Below are 20,770 nucleotides of genomic sequence, written 5' to 3' on the forward strand. Positions count from 1 at the left end.
GAGTGTGGCCTATACCTACTCTGTAAAGTGTCCGAAGATAACTGTTGTTGTGATTTGGCACTGTAATTAAAATTTAAATGAATCATATTTCAAAAGGAATAGATCTGAAATTATTAGTCAGCTTTTCAGATGTGTGGATTTGCTGCTTTTTGTCGTATAGGATAGTAAAAAGAATGTATTTGTTGTTTAGTCATATATAGATAAATAAGACATTTGAAGATTTGATGTTGTTACAAAGTATTATCTTATCTCTCCTGAAGAAACATTTTTTTGAGAATATCTAATAACAGTTCTCACACAGCAAAACAGATCTCATGGTTTAGAAAAATAGAATAGAATAGAAATACTTTATTGATCCCAACCTGGGAAATTGCAGAAATAGAATAAAAAAAACAACCATGATCTGTTTTTTGTCTCCAAATTGTTGCATTGTTCCAAAAAAATCCCAATGTTTATTTTAACAAGTTGAATATATGTGATGTTTAAACAGTATTGTCATTTTCCTCTTTACTTAAATGTATTAAACAATCAAGTCAAGGATTGCTCTTAATGTTAATGAAACAAGCCTATAATGTATAATCCAAACACAATATTGTAAAAACACAAGTTTAACCACTGTATAACCGAGTTGTCAGTCAAATTTAATAGGAAGCATGTCCCTGAAATTCATCTTTACCTCTATGTGATGCCACAGTGGAAAGGAGTTGAACTTATAGGTTGCATCATTTCGGGTGATGTAATATCAGGCAACACAAGACCATGGTAGACAAGGATTAGGAGTGGTGGCGTTTAAAATTTGGTCATTTATATATGCAAAGCTCTTGAGGTGACTGATAAATTATCCTCAGGAAATGGGAGCGTTTCAGTTTATTGAGTGCCATTTGTTTTTGCATGCAGATTCAATCTTAGATTGTGATGGTATCTGTAGTAGATACTACAAGTCCAGGAAACTCCATAAAATGCAGGATTTGTGTGAGTTAGGGGTCAATTAAGATAGTCAAAAAATGCCTCTTTGATGTGTAAATCTCACCTAAAATGTTATTAAGGAGATGTAAAATGTATTATTTTCCAGAGGATTAATAGACATAAATTTCATTTATTATTATTTTATAATTAATTAAAGAAACAAAAAGGGAACATCAAAATAAATAGCTGTTAAAACTCAGATGTGTGGTTCCGTCTGTACATTCGTTCATGTGCTGCCATGCTCAATTTTAAGTTTAGCTTAAATTCTAGCGAGATCATAATGTTTCAAATCATCTGAACATGTCACACTGGGTTGGTTTGGTTTTGGTTTGTTGAATCTGATTATTTTACTGTTTCTAAATCGACCCCCAAACTCCAACAAAGTCTTCACATGCCCTAACATTGTTTTAACTGAAATTTGCGTGATCTGTGTGTCCCACAGGCGTGCCTACACCCAGCTCAGAGGTTCTGCGACATACCTTGAACATGCTGGTGCGAGAGAGGAAGATCTACCCAACTCCAGAGGGCTACTTCATTGTCACCCCCCAGACCTACTTTATCACTCCTTCCCTCATCAGGACTAACAACAAGTGGTATCACCTGGATGATCGGCTGCAAGAGCGACAACCGCAACAGTCACAACAACAACAACAACAGCAACAACAACAGCAGCAACAGCAGCAGCAACCTCAGCAATGCACTTCGCCTCAGTCTGGTAACGTAACACCATCAACACCTGGCTGCCTGAGAGAGAGGCCTCCTCGCAAGAATCACAGCGACTCATACAACTCCTATCGTGAAGACTCATCCAGACTTCACAGTAGTAAGTCACCAAAGGAGCACAGGGGAGATTCTTATCAGAGTAAGCCCCCCAAGGATCACAAGGGCGGGGAACCTCCACCAAACACGTCTGCCAAGGAGCACCGAGGAGAACCGCCATCATACCCTTATCCCCCTCTTCCCACTTCCCCTCCTGTCCAGCAATCGCCGCCTAAAGAGCCCGCTGATAAGAGCAAAAGCATCACTTCTTTCCCTTATAAAACTGACACACTGACCAAAAAGAAAGAAGGAAGTGGTGGCGCGGTAAGTGGCGAGAAGCAATCCAAAAGGTTTGGTCTCAGGCTGTTCAGGCTAAGTTTCAAGAAGGACAAAATGAGGCAGCTGGCCACCTTCTCAGCCCAGTTCCCTCCAGAGGAGTGGCCTCTTCGTGACGAGGAAGTGCCAACCACGCCCATTCCCCGTGAGGTGGAGATGGAGATAATCCGCCGAATCAACCCTGACCTAACAGTGGAGAATGTGGCAAGGCACACAGCTGTGATGAAGAGGCTGGAGGAGGAGCGTACGCAGAAGAACAAGGCGGGGTCTTCAGCCCAGCACAGTGCACGCAGCAGGAGGGGGAGGGGCCACAGGAGGGCCCCACACGGTAAGTCCCGCTCACACAGCAAGCCCCGAACCTCCAGGGGTGACCCGTCTGAGGGTTCAAATTGGGACCTTTTGTTAATGGAAAGGGATTATCGCTTCTTTAGCCACTCATTAGTTCGCTCGCCTAGGGAGGCCATGTACACCTTGGAGCACAGACGAAGCGGAGGCCCAACATACCTGGTCCATAGCAACCCCAACATTACTGAATCATACTGCCCTGTTACCCCTGAGTGGGACGTGTCTGGGGAGCTAGCTAAGAGACGGACGGAGATGCCCTTCCCAGAGCCGTCGCGTGGGACGTGCCAGTCCAGAGTGCAAAGAAGTCACAGTCATAATCAGGACAGGAAATCTCGTCACGAGAGGTCAGATCAAGCTAAGGAACGCTCTCGGTCCATGGACAACTCCCTCAAGGGCCCATCACTGGGGGCGCCAGAAGACTTTGAACCCACTCTGGAGGAGCGTAGTCATTACTACACCGATGACGGCACCCTGCGCGCCACGCAGAAGTCCTCCCACTACTCAAGGATCATGTTCTCTGCTGCTAAGTTCCACTCTGATTTTAATGTGCCTGATTTGGGGAAAGGGAGTTTGGATGAGTCAAGGATCCGGAGTACGATGGAGAGGAACAAAAGCAGAGACAGCTTGCCATCGTACAATGAGCTAATGGGACTTTCTCCTAAGCCCTCAACAGATGAGTACTTCCAGTGCAATACGTCAAATGAAACAATCCTAACTGCCCCTTCGCCTCAGGCAAAATCAGAATATGACACATTAACCTCATCAGGGGGACTCCGAAAGAGCTCTCCAGCTGACCGCCAAACGCCTCACCTCACCTCTCCTCACACGATGGAGTACAAAGAGGACTTGTCGGCAGCAAAGGGACAGAATGGCTCGGTGCGACTGACGCCAAGCCAGACGCCAGAGCCAGTGCAAAATGCCCGTTTGACGCCACACCAACACAATGTAGATCCTGGAGGGGGAGGAGGCGGTATGGTGATCAAGAGGAAAGAGATCTTCAGCAAGGACACTTTGTTCAAACCTCCACACAATGCCTTGTCCACAGGCTACGTGGACAGCAGCTACACCAAGTCCGGCACATTGCGGAAAGCCTCACATGCCAAATCAACAGAGGCCCTAGACAATCCTGAGCCCCAGCAGCCTTCCAATTCAGCCACTTCCTCAGCGTCACCGGCAGTTTTACAGGGCTGCTTAGAGCCAACAGTCCCCTCCGCCTCCTTTGACTATTATAATGTATCAGATGATGAAGAAGAAGAAGAGGCAGAGGAGGACTCGCACAAAGAGTTGGCGACGGCAGAGGACAACAAAGACCACGGGGAAGTGGGTGGTAACGGTGGAGGCAGTGGTGGTGGTGGGGAGGGAACCATGCAGTGGCTACTGGAGCGGGAGAAGGATCATGATCTGCAGCGGAAACTGGAGACCAATCTGACCTTACTCAGCCCCAAGGAGACGGAGAACAGCAGCAGCCAGAAGTCGGCCCACTCTGCCCGTTTGGACAGCATGGACAGCAGCAGTGTCACGGTGGACAGTGGATTCAACTCCCCAAGGTATGTGCTAAAAGTTACTGTAACGAATGTGTATATATAATGTGAAATTATCGGCTCTAGTTTAATTCTAAACTAACTTTATTGGTAAAATGTGAGAGGACCTAAAATAAATACCAAAAAACAAAAAGTGGAGGTAGCACTGAATGCTCCAAAGGCCAAATAACCTTTTTATTTTATCAACAAAAAAAAAAGTCTTAACTTAGCTTACTCCTGGATGGAGTTTGCTCAGTTGTCATCGCGTGACTGAAGTATGGAGATTGATACATTTACAATCAAAATCTCTACCTCTATCTACAAAGTCACTGGCCATTTCATGACGTTCACCTGTACAATATAATTCAATCCAATAGGACATAAATCTTTAAGAAACTCCCAATGCTCAGTTTTGGTGACATTGTAAGAAATGTGTAAATTCAATATGTTTATGCAGTAGTTGGTACAGGTGTACCTACTAAAGTGGAAATAAAGTATATGTCTATATTTATATTGAATATAATACTCTCACTTAATGAGTTTCGACCCTGGACTTGGACGTGGAGTTAGTTAATCACATGTGTGGCACACACTTTATTGTTAACTTAAATTAATTTGATTCAAAGATTAATTATTCTTTAGTCACCACCAGTTTCATGCTAAACAATAATACCTATATTATAGCATATACGTATTCCACTAATGTTGTACTGAAATGTTATTTACGCCAACTTTGATCACACAGCTGTGAAACTGCAGTGTCTTTGTAGCATTTCCTTAATCTTGATGGCAACAAATGGTATATTAACATTTTGAAACTACTCTAATAAAACAATGTTTTTTGTTTAAATTTTAGATGAAAACAGACAGTGATTTTAGTAACAAGCAACTCATTTATAAATGTATGTTATGTACATTAAAATAACAGCCTAATCAAATGACAAATGGATAAAATGGGTCAGCTTTATATCAACAACTGCAAACATCTGTTTATCAGACAAGCAGATGTACTAGTTACCAAGTAAATCATGAACACACTCAGCTTAACAATGGCGAATCACTTGGGAAACCATCTAAGCACAATTTATTGGACAGTTACCAGAAAAGACTTTAATGAAGTTAATGTTGCACTTCCTCAAAATTGTTGGATGGATTAAAGAAGAGTAGTCAAAATCAAAGCAGCAGAGGCAGATATACCCTGACTTTTATTGCCTAGCATGGATGAAGCTCCAAATACGTGGATCCTGCACTTCCCATAATGCAACTCAATAGCATCTGTCATTAGACACTCCTGCCTGTAACACAAGCTCTGATGAGATCATCTGGTTTGAGAGGCTCCCTTCAGAGGAACAGAAGACAAAACACAACACAACACAAATTATTGGGTAAAGTCACATTAAGTAGAATTCTCTTAAAAAGAGACAGAAAACAACAGAAACTAAGCAAGAACTCTTTACAGTGTGTCGACTGAGAAGCCGAACTAGCTTACCATGATAGCACACAAGGTACATTAATGCTAAAACTAATGTTTGGAGACTTTCAACAGTACATACAGATGATACAGCACCTTCGGAGCTTGGCTCACCAAAAGTCTGTTGCGAAGGACTTGTATTTGGCACTTGTCAATTGCTTGAATGTGGCACTTAAATTCACTAAATGGGTTTAGTTTTTTTTTACAGGTAATATTATTGTATATTTAAGCAATAAAAATGTTGATTTTTCTAAAAAGGAAACCAGTTAGTTCATTTTAAGAGCTGGGTTACTTTCTCTTTTCTCTTTTTACCATTGCGCTTTAATCAAGCGAAAGTATTTCTTATCCAATAACTCGACTAATCGATGGAAAAATTGGTAGAAAACTGGATTACTGGATTAATATAATCTACAACAGCAGCCATAGCAGTGTCTCTTTCTGCAGAGATCCTGCCCCTTGCCTGTATTTTCTTATGTTGCTGTGTTTGGGACATTTCTGAGCGCCAAAAGAAATGTAGGTGCCCGATTGTAAGCAGGTATCCAAGGAAATGGCGGACACCGCGTCGGAAAAAAACGCAGATACCCGCAGATTTCCCCCCAAAGATGCTCGTCTAAACGTACAGTAAAAGTGAGAACGTAATGCCACTTTTGCCCGTCCATATCATCTCCGTCTAAACGGCCTCAAAGTGACTGATCACCAGATTCACTCTCCTTTTGGAACTAGATTCGGCCGCTTGACATTTGGTCTGGCTATATCTGCGTTTTTTCGACGCCAATTTTTCCATTGATTAGTCGAGTTATTGCATAAGAAATACTTTTGCTTAATTAAGGCAAAAAAAAGAAAGTACCCCAGCTCTTAAAACGAACTAATTGGTTTTCTTTTTAGAAAAATCAACATTTTTATTGCTTAAATATACAATAATATATTAAAAAACTAAACCCATTTAGTGAAATTAAGTACCACGTTCAAGCAACTTCCTTCTACTTCCCTCCCCAGTAGCACGAAATCCAGTCGAAAACCAAAACATGGGAAGAAGCTCAGTAACACAATTTTGTCTGGACAGACAAGGAGGTCGAGCTATTGCTAACTATGTTGGGTTACACGGCCACAAAGACAGAAGAGGGAGTGGACTGATGGAAATAGTCAGACATGTATGTTGTTGTTTGCCTGTACTGCACATGGATGTTACGTAAACGCGCACACAACGAGAGCAGATGAGAGCACACTTTTGCATTTTTAACCCTTTAGACGGAAACACGTGGAGCGTTTTTTAAGATTTCCACTCTGGAGGGTGGTTTCATTTTTTTTTTGCGTTTTTAAAGGCCCAACAACACCGTCACCATCTAAACAAAAGGCACATCTGATAACATATTTAGTCGTTTTCACCCGCGAGCACTGTCGTGTAACCAGGACAAATCCTACTATTCTGCCTTTAATACATTTAAAAACTGATACATATGTATGAGAAAGTGTACTCTTTGGACATAAATATTGAGTTCAAATATCTGAGGAATTAATAATGTAGATTTAGCAGTTATATAACACATATTAAACATGTACTACATATTTATAATGGATTATTTTAATATGATTTAGTTGTCAACTCATTAAATGGTTGAGGCTTATTCTTACTCTAACTCCGCTCCGCTAAAGCCCACCTCTTTCAAGCGGGCCGTGGGCGGCCCGCTTGAAAGAGGCTGTTATGCGCGGAACGGGTGCACTCACACTGCTTAAAGGTACTAGGCTTTAGCTGAAAAAACGGTTTTGGCTCAGTACAGAACGACAGTGTGAGTGCACCCTTAGACTCAAAGTTGCTTTAATCTGTTCATTGTGTTTAATGTATTTTTAATGCATTTTTTCAGATAATGGGGAGGAAAAAAAACAGTGCTTGTTTGTCTTTTTTCATAAAGAAAACCTTGAATTTTGTTTATATTATTATGAGGGATTAAGTTGGTATAGAACAGGGTAGGACAAGGACAAGCATATTGATTCTAACCAACTTATTTGAAGCAAGAAAATGTTAATTGATGCTTTTTATTGTTCACTGTTACTGGCTTTTTTGTTTATTATATGTATTTATATGTGTGTGTGTGCGTGTGCGTGCTTGTGTGTGTGTGTGTGCATACACACACACACACTGAATATAGGAATATATATATTGTTTTTTTACATGTTGGAAATCATTTATATTCAACTGATTCATTCTAAGTACCTACAACTGCTTTTTTCAGTCTGTAAGATATACTTTAGATTTATTTAAGTGTCATTCCTCTTTCTCATCAAGACCCACGTATGCAAAACATAATGTGAGATTTTTCAATGCATTTTGACAGCAAACCCTTGTCTCTTGTGCAGGACGCGTGAAAGTCTTGCATCCAACACATCCAGCATAGTGGAAAGCAATAGACGGCAGAATCCAGCGCTGAGCCCCGGCCACATCGGCACCAGTAGTATCGGACTGCCATTCAGCTTTCGCGCCATCCCAGAACCCCCCACCACACAGCCTGAGAAACTCCAGAAGTCATCGAACTGCCTGGCCTCCATCACCAGCGTCTGACAGGCAGCACAGACTGAGACCATGAAAGGTGGTGGAGGAGCGAGGAAGTGAGGTGTTTCACCATTTTGACCCTCACCAATACTCTCACACACACACACACACACACACACACACACACACAAACATCTTCAGACTCCTGAGAATCCATTTACTGGGACTGTTACAAAAACAGGCATGGCTTCAAGAGACTGTTCCCACGACTTAAAGAACTTTACTGCAAAAAAGAGAAGAAAATCTACAGAATATCGAGACCACTGTAGGTGAAGAAACCTACGGACGTACTTTGGTTTTTGGTGACATGGACTCTAGTTTGGCTTATATCACGATTCTTGACTATTGGTATTGGAAAGTAGTAGACTATAGGATTCAAGTTACATTTGGAAATATCAAAAAACTTTTTATATTACTTAACAATACATGTCCAATTAAATGTTCTCCTTCCTGAAATAGCGTCGAGTTCTTCAGGACGATTCAATGTATCAGCACAATGTCGAGACAATAAAAGTTGATCCTGAGAACAACGAATGAAAGATATAAAAACATAAATCAGCTCAGATTTGTGTACCGCAATGCAAATGATGTATGTATACTCGATACTTTTGATATCCTAATTATTATAATGGTGGTATTAAAGATGCTATGTGACCAAAAATGATGTTTGGACAGAGTGAGCTGCACCTACATCACAGATACCTCACACAACAACCTCAGCACCACGTTCATATTACATCAGGGTCGTATTCACAAATGATTTTAGATTTGCACTAAGTGTACTACTAAGGAGCACTAAAAGTTCTTAGCTTAGAGTCATTTCTTAAAACCTATTCACAAAGCCTCTGAGACCAACTTTAAATACGGAGTGGGAGGGACTCCTGAGCTAAGACTAGAAGGCGGGGTTGACCTTGTTAGTATAGATGACATCATTTTCATTTATGATAGAAACACTTCAGTGGGGAAGCGAATGAACTGCCGCACTATGTTGGGTCTGGATAGGGCATTTACCGTCTGGTGCAAAATCCTCCTGACGACAGCTGAGAGACGCCAAGATCGTCTACGTTGCACAGTTGCATTTTTCCCGTGGTCAAATAGCGGAGCGTTGTACCAACTTTAATCTCCGGTGATATTGGGTGGTTTTATTGGTTGGTGATGTGATGGCATCCCTGACCAACTCTACCACACGTTCATAATGCCATCTTGATTAAGGCGATACCTTTTTAAAAGCTCACTATCATTTAATCTCTCCGAAATGTGACTGCAGCAGCCATGTTAGGTCGTTCCTGATTTACTCTTAGTGTCTTAGGAGTCCACCAGAGGTTCTTATAGATTTAGAAGCTGCTTTTAGCCCTAAAATGCTTTGTGAATTACACTTACCTTAAAAACTTAGGAGTCCTAAAAATAAGAGTGAAACACCTCTTATTTTTTTAAAGTTACTCCTAAATCAGCAAGTTAGGACCTACTCTTAGCATGAGATGTTTTGTGAATACTGATCTGGAGCTTTCAATCACATCGAATGATCTTCTTCAGCAGGTGGAGTCATGATAATAGCAGATTTCCATCTCTCTGAGACTGTGAATGTTCGCATTTGTCCAGATCATCGTTATTTCAGTCAAAAGCAACTGGACTTGGTTGTTTGTCTAGGAAGACGTTTCACCTCTCATCCAAGAGGCTTCATCAGTTCATGTACGCATCTGACCAGGCTGGGACTGGGACTGCATCTCTCTGAGCACTTTAAATGGATAGTTTTTTTAAGTGGGGCAGTATGGAGGCACTTATCCATAGTCTGTGTTACCTACAGTAGATGACTTAGCACGCAGCCAGTTTGGAGAAGCAAATACGAGTACTGACACAGAAGCTAAGCAATGTACTGCTGCGGACAGGGGCAGCAGCTCCACATATTTTAGCCACTTAAAAACAGAGTTTTTAGTTGAAGTGTAGTGAAGTGAATATTTTCACCACTTTACTTTGCTCTCACACTGACATTCCTCCAGTTTCCACCAAAGTTTCCCCCTCTCTATTCAGTCTCACCCTGCAATAGTTTTTCTTCTGTATGCTGTACCACGGCTCATAAAGGGACCCTCTTGTCTCCACAGTGGACGACATTTCATCCCCGCTGTTATAATCATTCATTTTTATTCTCTTGTATTTTTTTTATTTCATAAACTGTGGACAGTCTGACTCAAACCGCCGGTCTGTGGCGTAATAGTGTGTAGGAATATGCTGAGGAAATGTAGTGCCAAAGGGAAGGGCTGTCTAGCAATGAAGTAAAGCGGTGAAAATATTCTAAATATAATGTACTTTATAATGTTTTTTGTCCGGGCCTTTTGCAAGTGTACGTGACACACGGTCTATGTATAAGTACCTCATACAACCCCACTTCAAATCACCTTAATTATCCTCTAAGGACTTTTGTAGTCCATGTTTAAGCTTAAAAGTTGAGATTGAAAATGAATTCCTGGCCCTGACACCACACGATCCATTTTCAGGCTGTTCTGGAGCTTTCAGTCACATCACATGATCTTCCTCAGCAGATGAGGTATCCTCAGTGTCATGCAATGATAGATTCTGAATTAGACTCTTGTCGACCATTGTTTAAAAGGTAAATCAAGAATCAGTCTCGTCACAGTTAAGTATACAAGGGGGAACTGGTTTAAGATTATTAACCCGATCGTGGAGTCAAGTGTGGTATATATATGAAAATGTTGGGTTCACGTCGGGAATTCAGAGCTTTTTATTTCTGGTTTTCAATTCTTTACTCCCCAAAACAGCGTCGCCATGATGCATTGTGGGAACTGTAGGCAGAATGACTAGACCGTGTGACCCCAGTTGCTACAACTTGCAAACTTTAAATCTCCACTTCATCCAGATTTCCTTTTTCTATTTTCAGTAGGTAATAGTTCATGAAAACTCATATTTTTAAGAGTTGAATAATTGTCAAAGCAACATATAATCAGTCAGCAATTATTTGGATAATTGATTGATCTTTAAAGTCCTTTTAAAGAGAAGAAACAGGCAAAAACTCCAATTTCAGCTTCTCAAATGATGATGAAATTTGTTTTTTGACATTTTAAGGCATCATCTTTGCAAACAGATGCCATTAAGATGTATGTAGAAAATAACTGAAAGATCAATAATAGAAATAATCCTTAGTTGCAGCCCTACACATGATGCACTGTGGGAGTTGCGGGCAGACTGAGTATCTGTGACTACAGTTGCTAAAAACTGCAGTTGTGGATGTGAAAATTAAATGGTCAAATCAACCCGATTGACCTTCATTTTTTAGTTTTGTTAGAGAAAATAGTTCTTTAAAAAATAATCAGCAGTTCTTTCTGATAATTAGTTAACATTTTGACTCATTTTTTAAAGCAAAGATGCCATAAATTGCCTCGGTTGTCCTCCTCAAATGTGATGATTTGCTGCTTTGTTCTGTTTTAAATGTAAGTGAACTAAATATCTTTGCTTTTCAAAATGACCAGAGAAAGACTTGAATAAGATTGAATATAAAACCTTGGGCTCAGGGGAACTGTGACTGGAATTTTCACCGGGAAATTCACAAAACAATGAATCAATTTATCGTGAAAATATCCAGAAGATTAATTAAAGTCATTTTTAGTTGCAGCTTTTTATAATTTTGTAAATTAAAGTACAGAAAGTCTCGGGATGCACCCGCGTATTCTTCTATGGTTGTAGTTTAATCTTTTTAAATTTCTCACTTTTATAGAAGCAGAGCCAAGCAATGTGGAAGTTATAATGGAAAGCCTTTATTGGTCACACAGCTTTTCATGACTTAATTAAAAAAGAAATCAGAGTTTAAAGGCTTTGAATTATAAAAAAAAAAAGAATGTTTCAATGCTTTGAGCAGCACAAAACAAAAATTCAACTTAATCATATCGGGATGGTATAAGTCAAAGTTGTGTTGAACACCAAACCTCAGCACGTAAAACCATCACTATATTGAAAAGGCAGATACCAACAACGTTAGTGAACAGAACGGTTCTTTTGAGCAGCTATTTGGTATAAACAAAAAGGTACGGCGTCATACTTGAGAGCCGTTCTTTGTTTAAGCCTGTGAATGTTTCATTCGTCCAGGTCATCGTTATCCCCAAAGCAATTTCAGTCAAAAACAACTGGACTTGGTTTTTTGTCTAGGAAGACGTTTCACCTCTCATCCAAGAGGCTTCATCAGTTCATGTACACATCTGACCAGGCTGGGACTGGTCCCTTCTTTGGTCCTTTCTTTGTTTAGTTCTTTGTCCAAATTTCACTCCCTGCCGTTGATCCACAGTGTCGGGTTCATGCCCGCACGAGTGTTTACAACACTTCGTCCTGTGACTGTGACAGTGACAGCAGCAGCAGCGGACTTGCAGGATGTTACACTAAAAAAAAGATTAATTTTATTGACACTTTTATCTAACGTGTGAGAGGCGACTGCACTATGCATGATGATCGATATCCGCAGATAAATAGTTCAAAAGAACATCTCGTCTCGATGAGATGCTCTTTTGAACGGCTCTCGGAAAGGAACGGAGACGTGAGATGCGGCTCCCAGCAAAGAGACGTAATTCCCATCACTATAAGACAAAACATATGTTTCTTTTAATTTGTGTGAGCGGGTCTTTAAGCTTGGCCTTCATCTTACAGAGATGGTTTCAGAAGACAGACTGCAGTTCTTACGATGAACTGTAGGTAGAGCAAAAGTTAAAACACACACTGCCGCAGCTCTCTCTGTAGAGGGTCAGACAACATTGTGATACTATAGACTGACTAAGTCGACCAATATCTGGTGTTGATTAAAAATGAAAACATGATGCGCTAAAAAACAGGCATTTATTAGATTTATTCATCTGCAGTCATGCTCTCATAAAAAACCTATGACCATTAATTTTAAGTAAAAGCAGTTTTGGGGGAAACGGTTGATCCATTCCACTGACCGTTGAAAAGCTCAGACTGAGCGCCCTCCAGTGGTTAACTGGTGGTGTAACCGTGTGTGTGTGTGTGTGTGTGTGTGTGTGTGTGTGTGTGTGTGTGTGTGTGTGTGTGTGTGTGTGTGTGTGTGTGTGTGTGTGTGTGTGTGTGTGTGTGTGTGTGTTGATCATATAAAGGTAGGTGGCTTATCCTCGAGATACCACCAAGCTGTTGTGTTTAAAATGTGTCAAAGGTCAGCCAAAGATGTTAATCTACGGAGAGCAACATTCGTATTGTTGTTAAGCACCTGGAATAATTAAAGCCTGGTTGCATTTACTTTTTATGATTTCACTCATATTTCTTTAACTCTAGTATCTCAGTGGGTGTATCATTATGAAACGGTGACGTACAGTATAGTAGTGGAGAACAGGGACAGTTGTCACACAAAAAACATTTACACTGCAGTAACCACATTTCTATATTATAAACTTCAACGTGTAAACTACTGAAACTATGTATTTAAGAAGCGTGATAAGACTGACAAATAAAACGAAGCACCAATGGGCTCCTTCCTTTTGGATTGCATTTAGTAATCAACTTGAACGGACTTTACTATGAGAGGAGCTGGGTTGGGGCCAGTAGGTATGTTTATAAAAACACTCTTTAATAAACTCTGGGTTCACTAACTACGTTGTTGGTGCTTTGGTTAATGTATAGGGACTATTATCATGCTACTGCAGAGGTTTGGTGTGATTTTGAGCAGTATTACTTCACCGTACTGCCCGAGCTAATCACTGTTAGCCGCATTCAGGTGTAAGTGACGGATTTCATGACTTAATTAAAACTTAACTGTGTTAACTGTTCAGTAAATCAGACACTGGTGCTGTATGTTCTTCTTTATATGGGCTGTTTTGTGTTTGTCAGGGTGCTCACTTTGCTGACAATATATGACAAAGAGGGTACACTACTGAAAAAGTTTGACAACCACTATCGTAACAAAAACACTCAAATGGGCTTGAAGATTTTTTTAAGGATGGCTTCTTTTACTACACCTTTGTCATGGACTATGACCAGGAAACAGTGATAAATTACAACAGACCAAATCTGAGCCATTCAACACAATTAAATGTGCTTTACAAGTATAATATAATTATCACATGAAAGAAAAATAATTAACGAAGTGAAAACGCCAGGATTTGATTCATTGATCAATATTTTGGCACTCTTGTTGTCTCGTCTAAACAGGTAAAAATAAAAAAAAAGGAAACATAAATTAGTTCACAAAACACAGCAATAATCCACAACACACAGATACGTGTAGTTTTTTTTTTTTTTAACCTGTGTGTATTTTAATGACTGATGCAGAGGACGTCATGTCAGTGTCTCTGGACTACAGACACAGAGGTGGAATGATAAAACAAACACTACAGTGGATCAGGGTCACCTGGAGCTTGGCACGTACAGCAATGAATGATTCAACTTAAAAACATACAGTTTACAGACACATACGCACATTATTTCTCTATAATCTCCTATAAACACACACTTACACAACAAATGATGCAACCTGTATGCACCTGGATATTCCTTCAACGTTACAGAACTTTGCTCTCCACGCTCCAAATATACAGAAGGGGACGTGTGTGTGTGTGTGTGTGTTCAGGTATGTTCGGGACAATGCACACACTTGAGTTTTTGTGGATGTGTAAGCATGTGTGTGTGTATCTCTGAGAGCAGCTACAAAAATGACACACACAAACACACATGCACTGTCGACACTCTATCTCACACGCAGACTACATTTCCCATGTTTGTTTGTTTTTTTTACAATAAAACCATTCAAGATCTCCAAACAAATGAAGTACGCTGCCAAAAAACCTTGAAAACACTCGGCTGACACAAGAGCACAGGAGCAACCTCCGACAGACAGCATACATTTTGGTTCTAAGGCAATATTGTAGTTCCACAGGACTAGTGCTGTTGACGCAGTGTGCTGTTTGCACGCTGACTGTGTCTCCTATTGAAAACCTTTACTTCCAACCGCAGTCATCTGTCATTCAGTGTATTTTTTTTTTATTTTTAGCACCATGGGAATCTCTCCTTCAATCAGAATTGTGTCACTCCAAGAGACAGCTGTGAAAATATTCCCTTCCGATATCCTCTGTTTTTTTTTGTTTCCCATCCGGATGAGGTGGAAACTGGAAAAATCCGTGAAAGTTTGTTAGAAGATGGCGCAAACTCCAAAAAAAACTGCATGGACTCACACACACACGCACATACACACACACAAACATAATGCAAGGCTTAACGTTAGCATCACAGATCATTTGGAAATTCTCATTTGCATTTCTCTTTTTTTTTTATTACCCCATTCCACGATGGTTGTCTGCATAAGCTTGAAGCAAAACAGGGCAAATGACGGACTTTAGCCTTTTGTTTGTCCTTTGTCTCTGTACACACAGACACGCATACAGTAAACACAATGGGCCTTACAATAAGACATGAAATAAAATCATCTGCAGCCGTTCTGAGCTGGGTTGAAGGAGACCAGTTCCCAGGCATCGAAGGCAATAAAAATGTCTATTTAGAGTTTCCTCTCAGTTACTGTGGGTACGAGCAGCCGTCTGATCACAGTAAGTCGCACAGTTCAAGGAGTCAGAAAAGACTCAAAACTCCCTTATTGGATGCATTTTACTTCAGTTCCTCGAGCATCCGTAGTTTATAATTCTGAATATGAATCTAGTTTGTTCATGTGTACTCTTTTGTTTTGCAACCGTGAGTATCCACACTGAGGGTAGCTCGATGTGCAGTAATGAAAAACCGTCTCCTCCGCAGAAACGTCTCACTCGGTCCTCTCACATCGTTCGTCCCCTCAGAGTGCGATGACCTGTGCGGAGCCACAGACGGAGACTGATGTTCACGTAAAGTGTTGTCTTCCTCCCGCGGCTGGCGGACGTCCACATCTATCTGTTCAGGCTCCGAGAAGAGGGGACAGACTGTACTTTTCTCGTTGCCGTGGTGAAGGTCAGGGTGACAGTGGCAAGGGAGGGGATGGAAGGGGGCTGCACAGAGGTCAGAGGTCACGGGCTGCGTGTGAGGTCATTTCCTGGTGTGAAGGCTCTCCTGGAACTCGGTGCTCGTGTAGCGGATGTGGAAGCCCTTCTTGCTGATTGTGTCGTCGCTATGGAAACGGATCAGCATAGCTCCTCCGGGCGAGTAGATCCCCTCCCTGGGCTGAGGGGGGGAGGGGATAGAGAGACACTTTGTCAGACATTCAGAGGTTCATATCACTGGTTTTGCATCAAACTTCTGAAGTGTGTTATCCCCATTAGTGGGATATAACAATGTACTCTACTTGAGTACTTTATTGAGAACACATAGGGGCCACCTCCATATTTCTCTTATAAGCCTTGCGTATTTTTAATTAAAGTTGCAGTAGGTAAAAAAGAGCCTGCAGCAGAGTGAGACCTCTTCCTGCAGCTCTACCGCTTCCCTCGCTGTCCTGAACTTATAGGAACGTTCTCAGAAATTACCCGTGATTGGACGGGAAGGTTTTCTGAGACACTGAGGCTCTCTGCCTCAGAAATGACCTGTGATCTCGGGAAGGTGTCAAGGAGACAAGGAGTCTGGTTTTCTCTCAGAAAATTGAAATTACAATATGATGAAAGATTATTAGGATTTTTGTTTGCTCAACAACACCAAAAATACTTTTGATGGAGGATCTGAATACTTCCTCCACCATTAGTTATCCTTCATAGTTAACATCCGGTCTACAGTTATATTGTTACAAGGAAACACATGGTAGACTTTTTTTTTTATCAATCTGAACTTAAACTGCATTACCACTAGGACTGAGCACTGTCTGAATTGTTTTGACTGGTGTTGACACAATACCTGAATTTCAGTACTACTAGCAAAAAAATTAATTTTTCAGTGTCATAGTTTGAGATGTTATATAAGTAGGTTTTTCTAAAAAGGTTTGTTTTCTTCTTTTTACAAAGTCTGTTGCCGTCAGTTCACAAAAATAAAGTTTCCTTTTTGAGAAAGTAACCTTCAGCTGGGTACTGTAGTTTTTGGTAAACGTTACTGGAACAGGACTAAACAGTACATTTGTGAGGGACAAAATAAATCTGCAGATTAATACACGTATTTACTGCAGCAGGATGGTGTATGTGGAAACAACTCTAAATAAACGGCAGTGCCCATGTTTCTCCTAAAGAAGGAACATGTGCAACAGTGTGGCTCATTGATGTGTGTTTTAGACAACAGAGGAATAAGATATTCCAGGCTTTAGTTACACGAGCAAGACTTCTTTTCATCTTTGGTCTAACAGTCCCCTAAAGTTTTCACATCAAATATGAAAAATTCCCCTTCAAAAAGAACATGAAATCTTACCCCTGAACCGCAGAAGCGACCGAGTCGATGTGAGTTGGCGTCGTACCCGTTGTACAGCTCAATGTAGTCATAACCACAGTCGGCTTCCTCCTCTACCTCAAACGTAATGAAGCTCAGCTCGATGCCGTAGCCCTGTTCGGCCGTCAGCAGCCACTCACAGTCAGTGTGCCCTGGGTAATTATTGTCTCCAAACTGGGAGTGAGAGTAAAGGTTCTTCTGACGAACTTCTGCTTTCAGACGACCTCCACACTCTGCAGAGACACAGGATCGAGAAAGAGTTCAATTTAAATCTAAAGAAATTAGGCATGTGTTAGATTTTGTTTCACCCCAGATAGTCAATAAACTCTTGTCAGAGTTCCTGAATGATTTTCATCATGTATGTGCTGTTCTGAACCACTAGAGGGAGATATTGCTCTTAAAAGACTACTCCAACTTGACAAGTCATAGCTGGTGATTGGGAGTGATGCTCTTTGCAGACACAAAAACTCACACACAGTGTTGAACATAAAAAGTGAGATGTTATCACTAACGCACAGAAAAACTTAAGCATGCAGACACACACCTGTGGAGTGTGTAGCTTGGAAGCCCTTTCTTTGTACCGAGGCGTCAGAAATGAAGCGGAGGTACATCTTGTTGCCGGTGGAGACCAACTGCTCTGGGATCTTACTGCCACACAGCCGCCCCAAGATGGCTGCTGTGTCACTGTCTCCGTCAAAGGCCTCCAGATGGTCATATGCACATTCCTGATGCTGCTCGATCTCAAACTCATTGAACGCCTGAAAAGGCAGAAGAGAGAGAGGGAGATGTGAGTGGGTGTTGAAAGATTTACTGTTGACCTCTCTGTCCAAAGTTTTTATTTTTTTGGGACTATTTCTTTGTTAGAAAGCAGTTCCAGTGAAAACTTTTCAAGCTGAGGTCCCTGGAAGTAGATGAGCTCTGACATTAACTCTGTCCACGCAGGACGATCTGTGGCCTGCTCCTCGCTGTGTGCAGTTAAGCAGTTTAGTTTTGTGGGTGAAGCATTGAAGCAGAGACATTGTCAAAGTAAGTCATTCATGAATTACTGTAAACTACACAACCATGTGATGTTCTTATTTGTTCACAGGCATCACAACAACGCCACAAATGTATATCAGACGTGTATGCCCCCTAAAAATGATGTTCCAGTAAACCATGAAACTGCATTCTGAATTACATTTTAAGCATAGTTTTGAGGTAAACATATCTTGGCGGCACGCAAGAGGGTTGCTGGTTTGAATCGGGCTGGAAGGGGTTGCATGTTCTCCCCCTGTCTGCGTGGGTTTTCTCCGGCTTCCTCCCACAGTCCAAAGACATGCAGGTTAGGTTAAATGGTGACTCTAAATTGCCCGTAGGTGTCAATGGTTGTCTGTCTCTGTTTGTCTCTATGTAACTGGACTTGTACTTATGTGCCCTGAGATAGTCTGGCGTCCCGCCCAGGGTGTACCCCGCCTCACGCCCGATGTCAGCTGGGATCGGCTCCAGTCCGCGGTTGAAGATGGATGGATGGATGGTATCCTGTCCCATTCATCAATAAATCCATAATTTGCTACAATATGAGACACTTTTGCAAGAGGTGCTGAGAATGCTATCAATATTTTTTCAGGCTCTTCAGTCAGTGTTACACCCTTTAAAACTCTCTCAAACCAAAATAAACAGATTTGCATTTCATATTCTTTGATGTGTATCTTCAATACAGGACGCCTGCCTGCATCCTTCTTTTCCTACACATCGCTCACACACTGACATGCATGTACACAAGAGTCACGATTCCTAATCTAATCAAGTCACCGTGAGCTGAGTCATAACACCTTGCAGGCCTCTCTCTCTCCCACACACAGTCACACGCCTCTCCTGAGCCGTGCTCCATCACGCCACCACAAACACCGTGCCGCATTGATTTGTACCAGCCAGGTGGAAGGAGAGAGGAGGGCGAAGGTGGGCCGATGCGAAAATGTCGTTACCGAGCGGTTGATTCTGAGGTCGTGATTGCTTCCAGATGTTTCTAACTGTAGTTCGGGAGAGACACTGATTTGTGGATCTGTTTACTACTCCCAAGATAATCGTGTGTGTGTGCGTCTGTGTGTGTGTGCGTCTGTGTGTGTGTGTGTGTGTGTGTGTGTGTGTGTGTGTGTGTGTGTGTGTGTGAGAGAGACAGAGAGTGAAGAAGCAATAGCAGAATGACCTTCATGTCTACGATCAGATTTCTGGTATTAAATATATCCAGCTGTGACGTCCTTACTGTGGATATACGTACAAAGCAACTGCTGCTAATCTCGACAAACACAAGAATATATTTCCTAGTTTGTATAAATTTGTCTGTAAATCTTTTATTAGATTTAGTTTTTAGGGATTTTATTTCCATTTCATGCGAGCAGCCAAAGAGTGATAGAAGAGAGGAGTGCGGGTCGGATTCGAACCCTTAGCCGCTGCCAGAGACTGAGCCTAAATGAGGCGCACGCTCTACTCAGTGAGATAGAGAGGGCTGCAGAGAGGAAGTGAGGTGAGGCGACAGAGACCACTGTGCTTGTTTGTGTGTGACACATTTTGCATGAGGAACCTGAGTGGACTTTAGCAGGATGTGTGCTCCTGAACTTGTACCTTTGTGAGGACCAGTTTGCATTTCCTGATGGAGATAAACCAGCATTTAAGATGAGCTGATTAGTTGTTTTCAGAATGTAAAAGTGATTACACATACAGCTAAAATGAGTTACAGCTTCTAAAATGTGAGGCATTGCTGATTCTCTTTGTTTCATGTCATAATAAACTGAATATCTTTAGATTTTGGACTGTTTGAACTAAACCAGAAGTTTGCAGACAAAGTCATATCAGGCTTCAGGGAACTGTGATCAATCAACGGTTTATTGACCAAATGGCTAATCGAGGAATGAAGAAGATTAATCATTACTGAAAATGATCGTTAATGACACATATTTTGCGTTTCTGTGGAGCTTTGCTTGCACACATCCTCAGAAATTTATGTTTTGATTTTGACCAGATGCAGTCAAGCACATGAACAGTGGGAGCGGCAATGTGGAGGAAAGATAAGCAGCGGACTAAACAAATGTAATTGTAATGAAAGTTAAGTTTGGAAAAGACAGTAACAGAAGTTGGTGTGACCGCTGCTTTTACTGTCCTGAACCAAACGTAGACAGTCTAACCTCCTCAAAAGTCTCCATGTTCTTAGAAAGTCCAAGTCTGAAGTGTGGTCGTATTTTTTTTTTTATAAGAGAACTTGATTGAAGATGGTAACAACATGTAATACTAATATTCTGATGTTTATGGAAACAGTGCTGAAACAGTGAAAAAGTGCTCCTAATGTATTTTTGTTGTGTGTTAGTTATCAATATAAAACTCATCAGTACTTTGAAAAAACATTTTCAGCACCTTTTATCAAAACCGCAATAATACTGATAACTGTTAAATGTTTATACCGTTTAATCTCTAGAGTGCGTGTTGGTAAAAAGCTTAAAAATGCAAAACTTAATTAAGGGGAATTTG

The 20,770-nt window shown here is 41.1% G+C and overlaps 2 protein-coding genes across 3 annotated transcripts in view; one reads left to right on the forward strand and one right to left on the reverse strand.

The window, feature by feature from the left end:
* LOC310961955 (storkhead-box protein 2-like) overlaps positions 1-8,409 on the forward strand; it is a 21,795-nt gene extending 13,386 nt beyond the window's left edge. Inside the window, 2 exon segments of the mRNA XM_083934265.1 lie at positions 1,409-3,953; positions 7,753-8,409. Of these exon segments, the coding sequence (XP_083790391.1) occupies positions 1,409-3,953; positions 7,753-7,954 (2,747 nt within the window). The 3' untranslated portion in view covers positions 7,955-8,409.
* A 7,304-nt stretch (positions 8,410-15,713) lies between these two features.
* tll1 (tolloid-like 1) overlaps positions 15,714-20,770 on the reverse strand; it is a 46,313-nt gene continuing 41,256 nt past the window's right edge. For both annotated transcript variants that reach the window (XM_083930959.1, XM_083930958.1), the window contains exons 19-21: positions 17,814-18,027; positions 17,252-17,502; positions 15,714-16,090 (exon numbers count right to left, since the gene is read on the reverse strand). In XM_083930959.1, coding sequence (XP_083787085.1) covers positions 15,956-16,090; positions 17,252-17,502; positions 17,814-18,027 — 600 coding nt within the window. In that variant the 3' untranslated portion in view covers positions 15,714-15,955. The remainder of the gene's footprint in view (positions 16,091-17,251; positions 17,503-17,813; positions 18,028-20,770) is intronic.

The sequence above is a fragment of the Echiichthys vipera genome, assembly GCF_963691815.1.
Source record: "Echiichthys vipera genome assembly, chromosome: 2".
Classification (NCBI taxonomy): domain Eukaryota; kingdom Metazoa; phylum Chordata; class Actinopteri; order Perciformes; family Trachinidae; genus Echiichthys; species Echiichthys vipera.